Raw genomic sequence first — 20,882 nt, forward strand, 5'->3', positions numbered from 1 at the left:
AGTCATCAAATTTTCCTTCGATAAAATGTTTGTTTTCCAGGAATGTCTTAAATATTTTTCCTTTAAATTCTCAGAATCTTTAGGACAAAGTGCCAACTAAATTATCCCAAAAATTATGAGGCAAATATTTATACATTCACCAGGAAATTCGCGTTTTATCGAAGGAAATTTGGCGACGCCTCAAGGGTCATACGACGTTTTTCCTTGGCACGGCAATATTGTACTCCATACTGTACCGTACTCTCAGTGTGAGGGACCCGAGAGGTTCCCCATCGCACAACGAGGTCCATTTTTCGACCGTTGCCATCGATATGGAAGGAACTCGGAGGTAAGCGAAGCATCCGCTATAAAGCAAAGGCTACGGGACCGTCACTCGCGGAGTCCCTGCGCCCCCCCCCCTCTCCGCCCGCGTCGCGTCGGAGCGAATTGGGGCGTCGCGACGCAGAGTTACGTTGGCCGAGCTCTCGGAGTGTGCGTCTCTCCCGGCTTCCGGTTTCCGTCGCCGCGGTGCACGCTGTGGTGGAAGCAACAAGTGGACCACTTCCAGAGAGCTTTCAGCCGACGACGAGGCCACCACGCTCCCCGCAGCGAGCCCCCCACCCCCCCCCCGCGTCTCGACGCCCCACTCCCCCCGTCCCCCACCACTTCGCGACGCCGCCCCGGCCGGCCGCACACTGTCGCATTATGCCCCTCCCCCCATCCTGCTGTGCCTTGTCTAATGGATAGATCTTGCTGGACGTTGGAGTTGGTATAGGGGAGGAGCCATGAGCGTTCCGTTCGAGGAAGTAATTTCGCTCGAAACAGAGCTTCACGCGGAAAAAGTAAACACAATTGGACGTGGCCGAGTCGAAAGGAAGTTAGCCGAGTGGATTAAACCAATTAGAATTATGAATCTTCTGTTTATGGTTCTTTTCAAGGTAAATGCGGAGTTGGATCCGAGGTTGTTTTTTTCCCGAAATTCGTCCTTCGAGGGAACTGCATCCAAGTTGCGGCGTCGTGTGTTGATGTTTCGATCAGATAATTGGGGTGGCTCGTCAGGGAGAACCTGGGAACCTGGAAAAGTCGGGGAGCCAACGGATCAGGATAACTCGGGAGAAAGGATATAACGACGTAGTAGTAAAGAGGAAATCTAGTTTAAGACTGAAGTGAATGTCGCGTCTCGAAGTTATGAATTTTTTTTAGTTCCTCGAACTTCAGGAATCCTTTTATTATCCGTGAAGGAAAACGGGAATTATTGACGTCCCTCATTTTCTAGGCCATCCTGATGTTTCATAAATATAGGCATGGCGGAAAAGAACGGAATCACACGGTTAAGCCGTATGAAAGAGTGGAAACTTGCCTAATTTTTTTCATAGCAGTATTTTTCCCTCATAATCGGCTCTCAATATTTAAGGATTTCGTCATTATAATTTAATTTTAAGTAATAACATGCCCAAGAGCAATCTTTATGATCATCCTGATCCTACGTCATCTTAATTTTACCGCACGAGGGAAGATGGAATGGTTCTGTCCCTCAATACAGGCACTAAGATTTTAAGGAAGTTTTTCCATAACTATACTCATGAGAGAGTTGTAAGAATCTAGGTGCTGGAGTCTCCGTTTCTGTGTGTTCGAAAGAAAAAGTTAAATCTTGTTATGATTATGAAATCGTAGTTTCCGGGTCAAGCATGTCAGAGTCCTCGGTCCTATCGGTTTATCATCTTCTAATCGCCTCCAATCGTTCGATCATAAAAAAAAACTCCCGACTCCGAAGTAAGTCGTTCCTTACAGTGATGCCGCTTTGCGCCCCTTTCTCTTTTTCCTTGCGTATTTATTCGACTCCAGAATGTGAGGAAGAAAGAGGATACGAATAAATCGATTGAAAAAATTGCATTTTTAATTATTTGAAACAAATTCAGCATATTTTAACATCAACATCCCGATACGAAGGACCTGTGAGACCGAAAAATGTGCAATTGTTATAGATCTAAAAGGGAATACGCCGTATGAACGTTCACATGTTTTCAAATTTCCTCTCAGGAAATAATCATTTTTGAGGGATGTCATGAAAATTTTTTATCAGAATTTACAGATACCCCAGATCGAATTAGGAGCAACATTCTGTAAAAAAGCGATGGAAAAGTTTCGACCAATTTTTCCTGCAATTCGTAATTTGTCGAAGGAAATTTGACAACGTCTGAGGCTCGCACGGCGTTTTTACTTAGCACGGCAGAACAGCGAATGTAATGCTGGAATTGCTGGATGTAATCCGTTTGCAACGTGGAACGTGCAATGCAATCTGGAAAGCGCTTCGTTCCGAGCAAGCGGGGCTCATCGTTGTCGGATGGCGGGAAAATGGAACGGTTTTCCGCGGTTTTCCTGCACTCCGCGGGCGAACACCATTCCCGATGGGGAGGGGGAGGGAGGGCGCAGCGGGAATGTCGTCGGTGCATCTTGGCGCAACGGAAATTCTCCGGGCGGGCAGCACAGTGATGAGGAATTCCCGGTGCTGCATAGCATGACTGCACGGATTCCGAGCTTGCGGTCCGATCGAAAGGGACGATTTTAGTTTACGTGTGATACAGATCAGATCATTCTATCAAAACACCTCCAAAAATTGTTAAATTTACAAACTGAGAGTGCTCTTGTGTTCAGATACCTCATACGTTTTTATTTACAAATGGATAACGTTTTGAAAAGAATTGAAAGTCTGGGAAGTCAACGCTTTTTTCAAGGGGTTAAAAACTTTTTTAGTTTGTAAGGCATTTTATTCTCCAAGTCATTTTTATAATGAAGTAAACTTTTGGGGGTTTTCACTGAAAAGTATGCTTGGACACTATGTTTGTGTCATTTATGTACACTAATGTAAATAAAATAAAATTAAAATAAATTTTGCAATTAGGAACTACTGTTTTTGGCTCATCCGTAAAAGCACTTATGTTCCTTGGAGAAATAAGGTACGTACGTTGTTTTTAAACCGAGCTAGAGGCTAGAGATTATAGTTCATAATCGGAAAATAAAGTCGTAATGAAATTTAACAAAAATAGATTGCGGGCAACTTCAGATTCTCTATTAACCCGAAGGTTTGACACCCAACCAGGACATTCCATTGTCGGATCCAGCGAATTGGCATTATTGCGTTTTCTCTTTTAAACCTATTAAAATTTATCGATTCTCAGCGCTTCGGCAAAAATCGATTGTTCTTCGCACGTTTAAATGGAGGAAATACAGGATTGCCAACTTTCAAGAATCGAAACCGGGTTTAGAATAACGAAGTCGAAAGTGCCGAGCGACTGAAAACTTGTCTCCCCTCGGACAAAGGAATACTCGAAGAATGTAATAAAATAAAATGCACGGGAATTATCCGGATTAGACGGAGGCGACTCGGCTCGCACACTAGAGGAAAAGCGGAAAATTTTGCAGCGGATTAGAGCCGCTTAATAGGATTTTCCGCGTGAAAAAAGAAAGGACAGCCTCGGATAATTAAGAGTCGATAAGCTGTGGAAATTGCTTCACATTTCACGTTCCGGCTCTGCCCTCTGTCGGACGTTTTCAGTACCATTGACCTCATAAACTTTTAGAGAATTTAACAACTAATGTGCTGCGGGCTGACAAAGCTTCAGTGCCAAAAGGAAAAACGCCGTATGGACATTCGAGAGTTGTCAAAATTCCCTTGAAAAGCATATATTTTTGACGAAATTTTTTCATATTATTCCTGGAAATTTCAGGTATTTTACATTTATTGCGTGCAAAATTTTCTGAGAATTTTGAATAATAATATTCATAATTTTCCCGTCATATTTGGTTTTTATTGAAGGATACTTGGCAACGGCTAATGGCTCATACGGCGTTCTTTCTTAGCAAGGCAGAATGAGTATTAAAGTTGATAGACGAAACGACTGACAAGGGGAAAATAGAGCGATATTATTGGTCGGGACGGGTGGTTGTCACAGATTGAGGGTGATTAATATTTGGTCCTCCGTTAATAGCACTCTCTTTCAAGATAACATTCTAATCGCTTTTTCGTTAGTTCTCGCACGAAGGAACGTTACTCCATTCCATTGTTGCAAAATTGACTCGCGCAATTCAATTTTGATTTTTTTTCGGTTAATTGTCTGATTTTTGCATGGGATCAGAAGAAATATTAGTGAAATTTTCAAAAAAAATTCTCGAAATTCTCCCGGTGAAAATGCAGTTTGCGCGGAAAATCCGGCAACATTGAAATGTAGTTGCGTTCTTTCGTGAGAGAAACAGGCGATTTGTGTACACGAGTGTCTAAGGTTATCAAGTCGGACCCATCAGAGATTAAGGACGATTATTATTGGTGCGTTGAATAATTAACTTTTCGGTGTCTTCAAAGTGTTGATGGGACTGAAGAAGGGAGGAAACGGTGGGAATACTAATGAGGATATAGGCTCTAGAAGGGGACTCTAAAAAGATAACGTGACAAATTAAAATGTCCGCTGATAACAACCAATACAGGGATGATAAATTAACCTCCCTGGGAACCGCGACCAATTTTTTCTCGATAAGAACTACGAGATAAAAAGCGGTCTACTCGTTTTTCCCAGTGGATTTAATTTTTAGGTTTTCGAATAATGACTCAATTAAAATATAGAGCGGTTTTTCGTGTTTTTAATGGTTTTATTTTCCTTGCAACACGATCAGGTATCAAAACATGGTGTTTAATCATGTTTATGCATAAGGGGCATATCAAAACATGATGTTTAATCATGTGTATGCATAAGGGGCATGGGTGAAGAAATTATAAAAGACATGTTAGATCGCAGGGTGTCTTTATACCGATCTGGGAAACAGGAATTTGTCAGGGAATGTCATCAGGTCAGGAGAATCAGGAGAAAGTTTAGGATTTTCGTTATAAAGGCTGGTAATGTTGTAATATTGTTGAAATCTGAAAGAACACCAGCGCTGTTCCCTAAATCAAACTTGATTGCATTTTTTAATAAGGATCTACTATCTCTGGCTCATTTTAGTACAACGTTTCGTTCCATTAGTTTCTCCATGCAGATAGGCGATTTTATCAATGAGCAAGAACTAACAGGTCCAAATTGCAAATTGTAATCTCACCGGCTCCCAGCCTGGTTCGAGGTTCAATTCTATACGTTAAACTCAAGAAAAATCTCTCGGAAGAAGTTAGGGACTTATCATCATTTTAATGAAGAAAAACCTGGAAAAGTCGGGGAATTTGTATCCACAGAGTGTTCAGACACCCTGAATTATGAGGATGGGGGGGGGGGGGGGATGTTTATTAACAAAGTTTTCGATGGTTAACGGACGACGAAACCTGGCAACTTCCGAACACGGGAACGGACGGCCGCATCGCGAGTGAAAGTGAAACTGGGAGGTTTCGTGCCGCGCCATCCTACCGCACAGCTCCGTCCCGCCGAGCAAGAACAGCGTAAGTCCAACGGGAACCTCGCGCAATTATGCGATTTTGACGGGGGATTATGGAGCTCGGTATCAACTTTTGATACCGCGAGATGGCATGGCGGCGCCGCGATTGTGATTGCGATTGCGATTGTGATGTATCTCTGCGTCGCGATGCGGCTGGCGGAGACGTAAAACCGCTCATGTTATCGTCGACACTTCCGCGGTTGTAACGTCGGATTCGTGACCGAGGGCTCCGAAAAAACGGGCCGTCGAGTCGGATCGTCCTCCGAACCAGTTGAACCAGTGGCTCTTGCGATGTATCGATTGATCTGTCATTTAAACTCATGGAAAAGTATCGATAAACTGGGTGTTCGCAACGAACACCTTAATGATCGATCCTCCACCATAGTTTCAAATGGGAAATATCGATAATCGATCATTTAGTCTCGCCTCTGGCTGAAACCTCTTCTCGCGAGAAAGTCCCATCGGTCGATTCATTTGAAGCTGAAACTGTGTGGTTCAATAATTAAGCTCGCAGACAAAACATTCTAGAGACTCCGCACTGCACTGCCATCCTCCACACAACGCAAAAGGTATTTTTGGGAGTCAACAACTCTCTGATTCACTTAATGGTGGCCGTTGACTGGAGATGCAAAATGTCATGGAGTATTATGAAACGAAATTTTTTGAAACGTCTGTAGTAGATTCAGCATGATAAGAAACGCACAGAAATCTTATTTTGAGATGGGGGAGGGGATCATGAGTCTTTCAAAGTTTCTTATCGAAGTTTTAAAAACACTTCAACTCTAACAAGAGAAAGATTTTGTTGACCTCCGAACTTCACTTCTGCCGTACAAGATAAAATTGATTGAATTGTTAGTGCGGGGTTTCCTGAAATATATTGTCACTGGTCAGGAAACTTTGAGCCATCATAACTCGGCGCCCTGTTCAAGCACTCATTTCGAAAATGTAAAACAAAATCAGGACCTCGAAGTCGCTGTGCGTCGTCTTCTCTGACATCCGGTTCAGCGGCCCGGACCCCGGTGCAATGTGCAGTCTGTCGGTGGTGTCGGTGCAAGCCAGAATCTGAGCTGCGCGGGGGGGGGGGGGGGGTGAAAGGGGGCGCAGGGGCGCTTCCGCAGGGTCCAAGGGTGATCGGCAGGGATCACTTTTCATCCTGACCGCGGCAGTCTTGTGGAACGAGGTTTCAGCCCTGTTGCCGTAGTATTAAAAGTTGATTAAATTAGCTGAGTTCGAGAATCTCTTCAGATATTCCCTGTAGAACTCAAAGGAGCGAGACTAAATTTTACAATTGAGAACTATAATTTCTGGCTCAGTTCGGAAACAACGTGCGCCATTACTTTCCCCATGCTTCCAAGTGATTATTCGGATGAGCCAGGAATTGTAGTTCCTACTCGCAAAATGTAGTCCACACCTATGTTTGACTGATGATTAAAACTAGCCATTTCTCAGCATTCGGTTTTCTCTTTAGGCCTTGAGTGCAATGCCGAAATCTTAAAACCGAGAGCGATTTTGTCGGTGATGAAGTCAAACATGAAAAAGCTAGGCTTTTTAGCAACTTCCCAAAATCAGAATTTGTTTAGAACTGAGAAAGAAATTAGTTGAATGCAATGTAGTTGCTTAATCCATTCAAATAGAAGCAAAAATACACTTAGGCAAGCAAAAACCATTTACACTTGTTACGTTAAGTTTCCCTATCTACTTTTAAGAATGACTATAAACAGGGTGTCTACAAGTCCGGAAAGTCCAGAAATAGTACTGATTTTTTAAGGGCGGCCCGGAAGTACTGAGAAAGTGCGGGAATTTTGCACCAAGGTCCGGATTTTTTTTTTCATATTTTTGTAATTTTCGTCGTAGTTTGAGCGAGAAATTCAAATCATTGAAATTTTTCGAATTTCTTCAAATGGAGGTACTGAAAAAGTACTGAATTTTTCTGTTGAGGAGGTACTGAATTTCTTGGGAATGTACTGAAGAAGCATTGTAAAAGTACTGATTTTTGGCCAGCCTGTTCTAGTAGACACCCTGGACAAGGTTCCGGTAGAGGCTCTAGACTCCACGAATCATTTGTGCTGATTCGGGATCTATGCTGAAGACGATACCTGCTCGAGTCTCCGGGTGGAGGCGCCGTAAGTCGGGCAACCCGGGCGGCGGAGGGGCCCGGGGCAGCCACCCTCGCGGAGGGCATGAGCCGGGGGAACCGGGATTCCTGAGCCTCTGCCACTCTGTCTGCTCATTGTCCCCCCGGCTGGCATAACCTCTCATGCTCGGCGTCGAACACCGACACCGCCGGCCGGCTAGCTCCACACTCCGTCCCGAGTCATACGGTTCGAGCTCCTCCTCGCACCTGCCGACATCCACCACCTGGCCGCCAGAGGTCACAGCCCCGCGCCTTCCGCCCAGAACGCATTTCACGAGGCCGGAGACCCCGTAGGTCCTTGTACCTTGAATCCCTGGTGGATTTACGAGGTGGAATCTCAGGGTTGGCCCGGTGCCCTCTACAGGGTGTCCAGCGTGCAGGGTCCAGGAGAAGCACGGATTTCGAAAAATCACGCTGCCGTGTTAAGGAAGAACGCCGTATGAGCCTTCAGGCGTTATCACATTGTCTTCAATATAAAACGAGCTTGCTGGGAAAATTATGAATAATTTTCTTCAAATTTTTCAGATAATTTTGTTCGCAATTGTATGTGAAATATCTGAAAATTTCAAGTGCAAGTATGCATAACATTCTTAAAAAATACATGCTCAATCCGGGGGAATATCTTAACTCAAGGATGTTTATACAGCGTACTTCCTTAGTAAGGGAGTACGGGGAACGGCTGGTACGGATACACTCGGTTCTAAGGAAGAAGGCTTTGAGGGTATGCGATTTCTTTACATAGCTCATTCTCTCATGTTATCGCAAAATTTCAGTCCATCATTAATACGTTTCCTCCACTTATGTGCATCCATCTTTGTGGGGTCCTTTGGGTATCTGTGCTTGAGTGGCTGAGAATAAACTCTGTATTTTTTTGAGTGCAAAATGCGTCCAAGGGAAGGAAAATTTAAGGGAAAGACAATGACAAGTACAGAATTTTCGCCCGCCCTTGGAAAGAGGAAAAATTCTTTCCGGGGAGGTAAGGCAGAAGTGGGGTCCACGCTAAATTAGTTTATGCGCTTTTAGAGTGCGATAGAAGATCAACATGCTTTCAGTTTAGCATTGTAAGAAAGTACAAATATCGAGATGGTAGATCTGAAGACTCGCTTTAAAAGTGCGTAAACTTATTTGGCATGGTCTCGAAGGAAGAGGGAATGGAATAAAGAGGATTTTCGACGATGAAGTACAAGTGGACTCCTTGTAAAAGGCGGCTTGAGAAAGAGGGAGCAAAATCATTTTCCGAGGAAGGTCACTTGCCGACAAGCGAAAGATAAATACTAGAAATGGTCGGCAGGATAATAAGCGACCTGTTGAAAATAAATTATTCGGCAGGCTTCGATCTAATGGACGGCCTTTTCAAGGGAAAGTGGTCATTATTCTAATGAAATCGAGCTCCTATCCCCGAGCCGACTTCTACAGTGACCCGCGTTGTGCTCTATCCCTCTGAATGTTTCCCTGCAAAGTGGCGATTCTTGAAAGTTGGCAACAATGTTTTTTCTCCATTTAAACGCATGTAAAACAATCGAATCTTGGTGAGGCACTTGTCTCACCTTAAAATCGATATTTTTAATGGATCTCAATGGAGAAATAAAAACAGTGCTGCCAACTTGCAAATTCGCCACTACTGTGCAAATGTGACACTTCCCAGTTCCGTTGAAAGACTTTCCCATCAAGATAGAGAAGTCAAGGAAATTCATTATCATCACTACTAGCGACCCCCCACGCCTCATTTTCAAATTCAGGGTTCAAGGGAAAAACGTGAAAAGTCAAAGAAAATTAGGACAATCCGGAAAAGTCTGGGAACTAAGCGAGTAACGTGTCGACTCAGCGACCACAGGTGTTGCCAACCGAGAGAGCGTGAACATCTTCCAAATGCTTTCACCATAATTTCATTCTTTCTATTTTAGGAGTTGAGGGATCGAGACAGTCGATGCGGGTTTCTGTAATACGAGTTCATTCCGCTAAATGCATGGCTCAATCATTCACCTTCCTAAATAATGTAGATTATTAGATGCAATATGCGATCCTTCAAGAATCATATGAGTTGAATCCCGAGAAGTGGATATTCCTGCTAGAGTGCAGCAAAAGTCGGAATATTTAATAGAAAAAGAAAAAAAACCTAGCACGAAAGTCAGGGAAAAGTCACGTTAATCGAAAATCAAGCAATCTTCACTGGAAGAAAAAGTCTCTTGAATCCAGCTGAGCTTAGCCTCTTAAAAAATACTCGGATTCAATCGGATTTTTGCTTGAATCAAAAGAAAATCCGATTAAATGAAGAGGCTTGTCTCTCGATTTTGGCAAAAATCCAATTGAAGCAAAATTATTTTTTCATGTCAACTTTATCGATCCAAGAGAATCTTTTTTCAATGTCGGAGGTCCTGCTCGCGGTCCTGTCTTCCATTACGACGATTTCACGGAGACTACATCAATAAGGCACAGGATGAAACAGCTGCTGTTAGCTCCTCAAAGGGTTGCAGTTGGTGACAGGAGCTCTGGGAGCACCCTGTCGCTGAGTCACTCAATTTCTTAAGAGGGAGAATGGGTTGGGGGTGGGGGCAGGGACAGGTGCGTGCCGTGTCCCGTGCAGATGAAGATGGGGCGCGCGCCGCCTCGCGAAACGGGCCCAACGCTGAATTGTGTGACCCAGGTCAAGTTCGCCGGGGCGTCTTTGCACCGACACCACCGACAGGTGGCCCGAGATCCCCTCCGCCATTGCAAGATCTCGCCCATCTTCACATCGGGAGTCCTCTAATTATTACTCACGGGTTCTTGTTGAGAGTGGAATGTCGAAAATCTCAGGGTGAAATCTGAAATGCAATCCCGAATTACCGGAATGATTTGAGTGCGATGCAATCCGGAACTACAATTTCTGGCTCAGTTTAGAAACAACGTGTGTATAATTAGTCTCCCTATGCACGTAAGTGTATTTACGGATGAGCCTGATATGATTGTTGTTCCCAATTGCAATATGCAGTCCAACGAGAATCGTGATATTTGCAGACAAAACTGATCAAACTCGAAGATTTTTGCAGTAAGTCAGGGAAATTTGATGTTTGAATTTGGTAGACAAAGCGATAGACAGAGAGGACGACAGGAATATTGAGCGATCCCATTTGCTGTTACGGGTGGTAGTTGAAGCCTGAGGGGGACTAACTATAAGGCCTCTCGTGAAATGTCTTTCGTTAGTCTATGAATTACCTTTGTCCATTACAACCTCACGCTTTCATCAATAGAGTCGCTTTATAATATCTTTATCCTCTTTGTCTATATATATCTTTTTATATCAGTATCAATGATCACGCCACTTTTACTGCAGTGACACAAAAATAGGAGACGAAAACTGAGAAAAAAGTTGTTCAAACGGCTTCAAAGGTTCAAATCGTTAACAATTTTTTAGAAGCACTTCACCTCATTCCAGCAATAGTGTCCTATTTTTAGCGTATTTTTGTGCCATGTGTTTCGGGCTATTGTCGAGTTTTCATTATCTAACCCATTCAGAATATTTAACTCGCTGCGCAGTAGTGAAGTATAATTTGGGAGAAGTTATCATTTTACTTCTCCAAATATCGACAGAAGTAAGATCGGCGGCAGTAGCTAAAATTGCGTTATCTGTTTCACAATATCACCGGGCGTTGTTACTTTGTTGCTTTGATTGACATTCGGCTCCTGAATGCGGTTCGTTATGATATGAAGTTGTCGCATCGTCCAACAGTGTCAATCGCCTCGACTAATGGACATTCCAGTGATAAGCAGAACTCATTTCGTCTTTAACGTACGAATTTTCTCTCCTATTTGGACTGCATTTTGCAATTTGGAACCACAATTTCTAGCTCAGTTCAAAAAACAACGTTTGAAACGTTAGTTTTCCTTAGCACATACGTTTTTTTTACAGTTGAGCCAGATATTGTCGTTCAGGATTGTAAAATAAAGTCTATCGTTGCGAAACTGACCATAGTAATTTAATTTTTTACGATAATGTGCTCGAGCAACACCCCCCCCCCCCCCCAAAAAAAAAAAAATAAAAAAAAAATTGTCGGAATTCTGCATAAGATAATGAGAGAAGTCGGTGAAAAATGAGCCTTTTTGGTGCTTATCCCTAATTCCTCGTAGGATGGAAAATGATTTGTCGAATACAATTTTTCGCCCGAACTCTGCTGGGTCTATTTCCTCAAAACTACATATTTCCCTCACTGCTCTCCGAGTTGTTGAACGGTGCGCTTCGTGATCCATCTCGATTTGACAACGGTGTCGGCCACTTGCGCCAAACTGAATCTGATTTCGCCGGGAGCAAGGTCTCCTCGACTCGCCACGAACGACTCGGCGAACCTGACCAGCAACGGAACTTGCGCCGCACCCGCTGGTCACCTGGCCCAACCGCGTATCAGCCTCGACTTTCAGTTTTGACTCTGGTTCTCCATTTCCAAGCAGTCGCTGAATTCGATAGTTACATCATTGTAAATTGATGCAACTATCGCGCAAATTGTGTATCATCGTGTGCGTGCGATAGGCGCTTACCACTTGCATTGACAACGTGACGTGAGTCGGGCTACGTTTTGCAATGAGGAAGCACTCTGCTGCCTCATTTTAGAAACAGCGTATGTGCCATTGGTTCTCTATGCAGGCCCAGAAATAGCAGTTCCTCATTGCAAAAAGTCCGAATGCTAATACGGCATTGTTCTTTAGATGACAGTATAATTCTTACATTTTTTTAACATTTTTTTTTTATTTAAACGATAATGAGGGTTTGCCCTATAATAATGCAATATAAACCAACCAAGATGCCTTCCTGGAAGATAAACTCGTCACCTGAACAATGCGCGAAGCGTAGAACAACGGAAGAATGCTTGAAGTTGGGTTCGAACCTAACATGCAACTATTTGAACTCCGCAGTAGGCCGGTTTGCATACGCTCGATTTTGAAGGCGACTTCTGAGATCTGCGCGCGGTTCGCGCTACAGGGCACGGGTTCGGTTAGTGTTTTCCTCAAGCGGTGACGCACAGTTCGTCAAAATTAAAAGTTTGAGGGATCCATCGCAAAGATAATTCCACAATGAAACCACTTTTAAAGCCTCAAAGTTTTGTATTAAGCGAGTCGTGAGTTTTTAAAGTTTCTACATTTTGTCTGGTCTCTCGTTGGCTCTTTCCATTGTGCGGTGGAAGGTTCTGAGCGGGCAATTTGCGTTCCATCGGAGAGTTTCTCTTCTCTCACGACGGTCACCGCGACTCCTCATCTCTGCAACAGAGAGAGAACAGCGGGCCGTAAAAATTCAATTAGCGTAAATGCTTGTCTACGAAACTAGGCTGGCTGTGATCGATGCTTGCCGATGGATTTCGCAGCCGTTCGGTGGAAAAATGAGTTTCTCAAAACTCTACAGCGTTGCCTTTTCGCCGCATATTTTATCTCGTCATCGATCCCTCGTTTAGAATTTTACCGATTTTCGCGTGTTAACTGTAGAGAAATCGGTGAAATATTCAGTTAGAGACGTCTAATAGTTTCTCAGTAAGAAAAAAGTAAAAATTTTGCAATGGAACTTGGTTACGTCCTTTTGTCTGTGAAACGACGAATCTGGGTTGCTGACGGTCTGGAAGTCAAGAAAAGTCAAGGAAAGTCAGGGAAATCATGGTCACCGGGACAATTAGGGAATTCACCGGAAGAGTCTGGAAATTTTGCAAGGTGCGGTTAGCAGTAATGAGTGTGGGAATAAATCAAAGTAGAAGTTTCATTAGAATGTCAAGGAAAGCCAGGGAATCCGAAAATTTTGGAGTCGGGAAAAAGAGAAAATGGTCAGGGAATTAAATAATGAAGACATCAGGGCAATCATGCGAATTGAAATATCTATTTGAATTTTTGTGAGTGTAAATTATCAATAACGCTTAAAAATTCTTTGCCCTATAACGTCACTTGTCAGCACAGAACTGGACTGCATTTTTGCGCCTAAATTAATCCATTAATTAATGACTTGCACACAAAATTAAACCAAAAATCACGTTTTTCCCGAAGGATAAATTGTGATATCACCATACCTAGTCATTAATTGCTTCTACGATGGTTGAATTAATTCGTTTACAAAAAGGTGGTATCCGCTTTTCCTGGAAAAAATAAACTTAATGGTTAATTAATGGTTTTCAAAAGTCCTCGTTAGAAATTGAGAAAAATCATAAAAATCATATTTGTAAGTCGTCAAGTCGGGTGGTTTAGACCAGCCAACACGGAAAAAATGAAAGAAAAATTGGTATTCCAAATGTGTAGGTAATTCACACGGCTTGCAATTTCAAACCCGGTTTTTCGATTTCGCCGAACGATTTACTCAAACGGCTGACAAACAGCAACTCCAGGCCTCATGACCTTGCGGTAGAGAACTGTCAGCTATTGTAATAGCGAGAATTTTACTTAAATTTGGCAGCCTTCCAATTGAATTCGGTATGAGCCGTGTATAATTAGCCGATGGAGTCTGTACGTGCAATCCCAGGTCTTCATCAGCTCCTGTCAAGACCGTTTTAACTGTCCTCTTCATAATTAATTTACTTAATTTACCGAGCCCTCCTGCGATTTTTCTACGGATTACAAGCAGTTTCCAGTATTTATCGAAATGAGGAATATAATCACCAGAGTTCAACTGCGACTCTGGCCATCGCTTGTTCACCATTTAATGTCAGTGAAATAAATCGATTTCGCGAGGAATCGATTCTTTTACATAAATCTATTGGAGGTAAAACACGGTTGACAACTTGTGAGCTTCACCTCCGAAGAGGTTGTTTGACGTTCGAAAAAAAATCAACTTAAATTCAAGAGTAGGTTCGGCTGAATGTTGCTCTCGGTTCTGAACTTTACTAAACCGCTGTGTAGTTTAGTTGTAAATGTGTCTGTTTTTTGATCATCGCCAATTTCTTAAATTAATCGTCATATTTTTTTTATCTGTTTCAGCTGGGCATTATTTACCGTGATATCAAATTAGAAAATATTTTACTGGACTCAGATGGTCACATAGTTCTCACTGATTTCGGTCTTAGTAAAGAATTCCTGCCGCATGAAAAGGTGAGTTTTCCATTTTCAAAACTAATCTTAAAAAAAAAAAAAATTGCACTCCTCTCCTGAGGAATGTCGTTTCTATCTAGTGTCTGCTTTTGCAACCATGTCTCAGCGTAAATGAAGGTTTTCAAAATGAACAGAAACGATGAATTTTGCATTCATCTACGTGTGCATAGCAAGTGCCCGCAATGAAAAAAAATAAATAAATAAATAAATAAATGAATCCCTACGTTTTTTTAAAAAAAATATTGATGAAATTGTTGTATGAATGTTCGCAGGAACAAAGAGCCTATTCTTTTTGCGGGACAATCGAATACATGGCGCCCGAGGTTGTTCGAGGTGGATCAGCCGGTCACGATATCGTAAGTAATCACATCCTTCTCAACCTTTTTATGACCGAAGATGCGAATCGATGGGTCAAAGCACGGATAAGCCAACGAGACGCGTTTATTTATTTGTCGCTCTGTTAATGTATATGATCGAGTATACTTCTACTTCTCCAGCCACGATTCGTCGCTTGGCTAATATAAGGGCGTAAGTCCACTCAGATATGAGCCAGGGAAACATTGAGTTATATGGACTAAAGGGTTCATGCAGTGCTGGGGATCTATTCCAAAAAATCGATTCGATTTTCTTTGAGGGTCCAAATTAATCGATTTAAACCGTGATCAAAAAATCAATCCTCCGAAAAATTAATTTAAATTAATCGAAAACTACAGTGGCTCAACATTAGCTCTCTTTATAAAAGGAAGAGAACAAAGAAGAAAAGAATTTGATGAAAATTTCCGAGAAGTTTGCTACAAGTTTGGTCCAAAAATTGGATCACGTGCCAATTTGATACTTTCGGGTAGCACAAATCGGAATTTTCAATTTTGAGGGAAAAATCGATTTACCTAAGTACTCGAACCCAAGAAAATCGATTCTATTTTTCAAGAAAATCGATCAATCACCCGCAACACCATGTTTTTGAGCCCTTATGTCAGGAGGGCGAAATTGAAGAGAGGATATTCAAAATGTGTATGCCCTCACGTGTTGCTAATGAGATGGAGCAAGCTATCGGAAATGTAGTGGCGTGCAAATCGCAGTTTTTGTTGGAAAATTGAAACCCAAATTCTGAAAAATCTCGTGATTTTAAGTCCGTGGACTAGCGGAGGCCACATCATGCGGGATCATAACCGCACATTATCCACGAATCCATTATCCCCCCTGAGCTGCTCTCCGACGACTCTTAACTCAAATCCGAGATCCCCAGCTTCAGTTGGACGTGTTTATGCTAAAAGGAACTATATTGCACAAAATCCGTATGCACATAGTTCCTTTTAGCATAAATACGTCCAATTCGTGATTCAATTAACCTCGATGTGTCTTCGCGCCCGGAGTCGCTCGAAAACCGGAAAACCAGAATCAAGGACTCGAAAAACGCCCGCCTCGGAAAACAAGCCCGCTGTGCCAAGGAAAAACGTCTTATGTGAATCCAAACGTTGCCAAATTTCTGCCCTTAAAAACCTTATTTTCTCGATGATATAGTTGTATTTTCCTCCAATATATCGCAGAATTTTCATTACAATTTAATCAAATATGAAAGTAGGAACATTCCCATAAATTCTTTTCAAAAATAAATTGTTTCTGGGGGAATTTTGCAGCTTCGAATGATCCTACAGCGATTTTCCTCAGAACAGCAATATCAGAATTCTAATGGGTTTCGAATTTTCAGCAAGATGATTGGGATGCTGCTTTTTCCCATTTAAGTTTTCCAAAAGGAAATGAATATTTTTGCTTGAAATTCTCAGTTACTCAAGATCAAATTACGTTTGAAATTATCTTCGAAATTGGAAGAAATTTAGCAGCGTGTGGAGGAGCATACGGTGTTATTCCTAAGCACGGCTAAGTTCGAAAATTTTTCGAAGCGGGAAAGTTGGTCGTAACGGTAAGGAAGGATGCGAAAATTGGGTCAGTGGGTAAATTAAGAGGATTCGTTTTGTTTTTCCTCTTATCCGTCAGGTGCCGCTGCCCGACGTATCTGGTCGAACATCGCCCTAACGAGATTAAGTTGGTCTTTTTCCGCGGGGCTTGTAGTTGCTGAACCTTCGATTACTCCGATTGAACCAAGTGTAATGTCAGGCCTTGGGACTCGGATGCACGCGTTAGGTTTTGTCCGGCTTCATAAATGTATGGATATCCCCCGCATGAGAAGTGCCTATGCAAGGAGAGTATTCCCATTCTTGTGTAACACGTCTTGTGGTGCTCGCTGATTGGCCGCAATGACGAAATGACGTATGCACCATTTAGTTGGATCGCGTTAAGCGGGAAGGAACCAAGCCAAGATCAGTTATTGCCTAATTTAATTGCGCACTTTAATATTTTACACGGAAACGGTTGTGCGGATTTGTGTGCTAAATCCAGTGAAATTTCCATGCAGAATGAAGCAAATTCCTTAAAATTTTCTAAGGAATTTGCACGAACCTTCTCTTGTAAAACATCAAATTGCCTGGTTTTTGGCATTAGCTGATGTGGCTTGGTTCTTTTCTGTTAAACGCGGTCCAGTTTCCCAATGCATATAAGTATTTTTACGGATGAGCCGATGAGCCAGCTATCGTAGTTCCCAATTGCGATATCAAGTCCATTGGAATCAGTTGTTTTTAAAAGGGAACAAGTCCATATTTGCATGAGCCTTGACTTGCATAGTGGGACACGCTAACTGGATTACATTTTGCAATAAGGAACCACTATTTTTGGCTCATTAAAGAAACAACATATCTGCCATTGGTGTCCCTATGCAGAAAGGTGCTTTTATGGAAGAGCCAGAGATAGTGGTTCCTTTTTGCAAAATGTAATCCAACTGAGACTCATCAAGGTATGTACCTACTTCTTCTCTTTTGAAAACAACTGATTTATTTTACTTGGACGCAATCAGCAGAAACTCAGGACGGTATAAGCGTCACGAAGGAAGTGGATCCGCGGAATCTTGGAACTCGTGACGTGAGCGCGGATACTGTTTGCGTCAGCGGCGCACAGTGGATCGTGTCAATTAGAGAGGTTGGACATGACATTTTCTACTAAAACTGCAAATTTTGATGTTTATTACGTTATATTTTAAATTTTAAGGGGTGTGTCTGGAAGGAAATTTCACGCGGAAGCCAATGGAACCACTTTTAGACTATCAAAATTGTGTATAAACGGAGTTGCAAGCGTTTAAAATTTCCAAATTTTGTCCGACCTCTCCGATCAACACAACCCTTTGTGCGGCGGATTCGGATTCGGAAAGCTCCCGGCTGGAATCGCGATTCGCGGACGGGGGATCTCGGGCCCGATTAGATTTAGCAACGTCAGGAGGAGCGGGCCGGCGGGGTGCGGAGCGATATGATATGCAAAGCTCAAGAGCAGCTGTAACTGGGCCAGCCGCCACCCGACCGCTCCAAGTCCTGTTGCCGAGTTTCCCGGCGTCAGATGTCGGATCCGCGGAAAATCGGCGACGCCGCCCGGGAAAACGGCGCTTTTCGCCAACGGCGCGGCCGACACCTCGCCTCGACCGCGAACCGAACGTGGGGACCCGATGCCAGCTCCCGATCCGGGTTTTCATCCACGCGGCGCACACTGGACCGAACCAATCGGACACAATCTGGAAACTTTGAAAGCTTATATTTCACGGTTGCCACGGTCAGGGAAAACCGGGGAACGTCAGGAAATTTTGAAAAGTCAGGGAGAATTTGTTAAATCACCTTCATTTGCTTTCTAGAATGGGTTTGAGATTTTGAACAAAACATTTTGCCTTTGAAAACTATTTTCAATTATGCCTTCTTAATCATTCGTCACATCTTCAATTGTTAAGAAATTTCACCAAAATGTGTCAGGGAAATGTCAGGGAATTTCATTTTCTAAATTCTGTGGCAAACCTGATATTTGCGAAAATACAAGACACGAAAGTTAAGGAAAGGCTCCATTGGGTTCTTCGTGGCATTTCCTGTCTGAAACGCGCATTGAAATTGAATTTATGACGAGATAAACATCAGAATTTGAAATTTTAACCGAAAATTTATTGTCAGATTTCGTCTATTGGCTTGTTCCACTGTGCGGCGGGCGCGGCGCGGCGACACGGACAGATGCGATTTGTTGCACGTGTGATTTCCGGAAGCATGTTCTGCCGCGTTCAGGAAAAACGCCGTATATGCACGAATGTTGCCAAACTTCCTCTCGGAAAATATTTATTTTCGAAGGAAGTCATGAATATTTTTCCTCAAAATTTTCTGACTTTTTCAGTCAAATTACAAACGAAATGCTCTGAAAAATCGGAAAAGGAATTTTCACAAATTTTCCTGAAAATTCGCGTTTTGTCGAAGGAAATTTGGCAACGTCTGGTGGCGCATACGGCGTTCTGCCCTAGCGCGGCAGATGTGTGGTGAGCCTCGAGGGTCATGCTCGCTAAACATTCAAACTATAACTGCTGTTTCATCATTTTCATGATTATCGTGCGTTTGCATCTCGATGCAGTTGAGTGCAGCTAAACCGCACTCTCTGTCGTTTTCAATCGTCTGCATGTAATGTGAACCGTATGGGTCATTTTTGAATAGTAGAGCGCCGCGCGCTCAGGAGAGAATTTAGCCTTCTGGAGGATCCCATTTCTGTTGTTCAAGGAGCTTCTAGACGAAGAAAATAGAGTTGCGCACGGTTCATACAAGTGGCTCAAAATGATTAGAACTTAGGTTTCATTTCCTTGCATCAAGGAACAATGAAAATGGCAAGTGAAAATGATGTTGCCGAAACCGTGGAAGCCAACGCAAGCCCGATTCGGAGTATCAAGCTCGCAACCTGTCAATAGATCGTATTCGATACATCAAACGGGTGAGATTGTATCGATATTGATTGGTTCAAAACATAAACATAGCCTCAAAAGTCAATTTAGGAATCTGAGGGAACGGGTCTTTTGTAATAGATTTTCTTATTCTTTTGAGCACCAAATGCCAATGCAAAGTGAAATTGTGAGGAATTTTCTCATTTTCAGCTTTTCCAACTGAAATCCTAATGGTTTTGTTTGAGGTTATGTTCTATTGTTTTGAACCAAACGACACATCGAACCACTATTGAATACGGTCTATTTTTATCGGGTTTTTAGTCTAACGTACCCGGCGATCATGTAACTCTTGGAGTAGTAAAATGCTTGTGATTTGAAATTGACCTTCGTTTGACCTCCCTTGAAACACGAATGCAAACGCTGTTTACCCCTCGGAGACATCGGACGAATTTAGAATTTCACTCGAATGTCATAATTATCACACCTTGATCGAATACCCAACGATCACTCGAATGTCATGATTATCACACTTTGATCGAATACCCAACGAACGACCGTTTATTCATTCGTCGAGTTTCGCATTTGACCAGTGGATTCGGCTTTCGTATCGAATTACCGAGTCCCCAAACCGATCTATATGGACAGGTCGTAATGCTTTTCCATCTTTTTGACATGTGCGCGTGCACCGTGCCATTTTGGTGGAAAATGCGAGATCCATACCGCGATTGGTGTCAGATAGTGCTGAAGAACCAGCACTTCCCTCATTTAAACCCTTACAAAATATACACTTTAGGTATATCGAAAAATCTGGCAACACTGCCTACCAAATCACCGTATTGATTCGCGGATCGTGCTGCCGTGCCAAACGCCCTATGGATGTTCAGACGATGCCAAATTTCTTCCAGTGAAATATTTATTTTCGACGAAAGTTAAACTATTCTCCCCCCGAAAATGTCAGATATTTTAAATTCCATCGCAACTTAAATTCGCTGGAAAATTAGTAGAGAAATACTCACGAGTTTCCCCCTAAAATTCGTATCTTATGGAAAAAAATGTGTCAACTTCCGAATGATCGTACGGCATTCTTCCTTAGCATGGCACCAATGTCGGGTCCCAGGGATGATGTTTTATTCAGAGAAGAGTGCGGCAGGAAGCACTATCAAAGTCATCGAATGCTAGATATCCTGCACTGTTTTGGTAAATTGTTCGGACACTTTATTCAAAATGGTATACCTTTCTCCAAATCAATCTGAATCTATGATCTTATTTGTTTCCTGTTGTCGGCCTGAAAATGAGATCCGATCAGTATCGAGACGAGAGATCAATATTTCAAAAGTTGGGTCCTTTTTTCATTTTGTGGTAGGAGGTAAAAATTAAATCGGTCATTTTCATTCAGGAATATAAATGCTTGAAAGTTGGAAGGTTTCCTGGAGCGTCCCAAAAATCAAATGTTGCACTCAACTTCTCATAGGCAGACCTTATACTTTAATCTATGTCTCTACAACATGTTTTTCCTCATACCTTTAGAACATTAAGGAA

General features: G+C 42.6%; 1 protein-coding gene across 4 annotated transcripts in view; it reads left to right on the forward strand.

Moving 5' to 3' along the window:
• The window catches only part of LOC109033081 (ribosomal protein S6 kinase alpha-5), a 210,506-nt gene that overhangs the window by 152,432 nt on the left and 37,192 nt on the right, over positions 1 to 20,882 (forward strand). For all 4 annotated transcript variants that reach the window (XM_072299746.1, XM_019045631.2, XM_019045718.2 and 1 more), the window contains exons 5-6: positions 14,450 to 14,560; positions 14,833 to 14,916. In XM_072299746.1, coding sequence (XP_072155847.1) covers positions 14,450 to 14,560; positions 14,833 to 14,916 — 195 coding nt within the window. The remainder of the gene's footprint in view (positions 1 to 14,449; positions 14,561 to 14,832; positions 14,917 to 20,882) is intronic.

This window comes from Bemisia tabaci, chromosome 4 (assembly GCF_918797505.1).
Source record: "Bemisia tabaci chromosome 4, PGI_BMITA_v3".
Lineage (NCBI taxonomy): Eukaryota > Metazoa > Arthropoda > Insecta > Hemiptera > Aleyrodidae > Bemisia > Bemisia tabaci.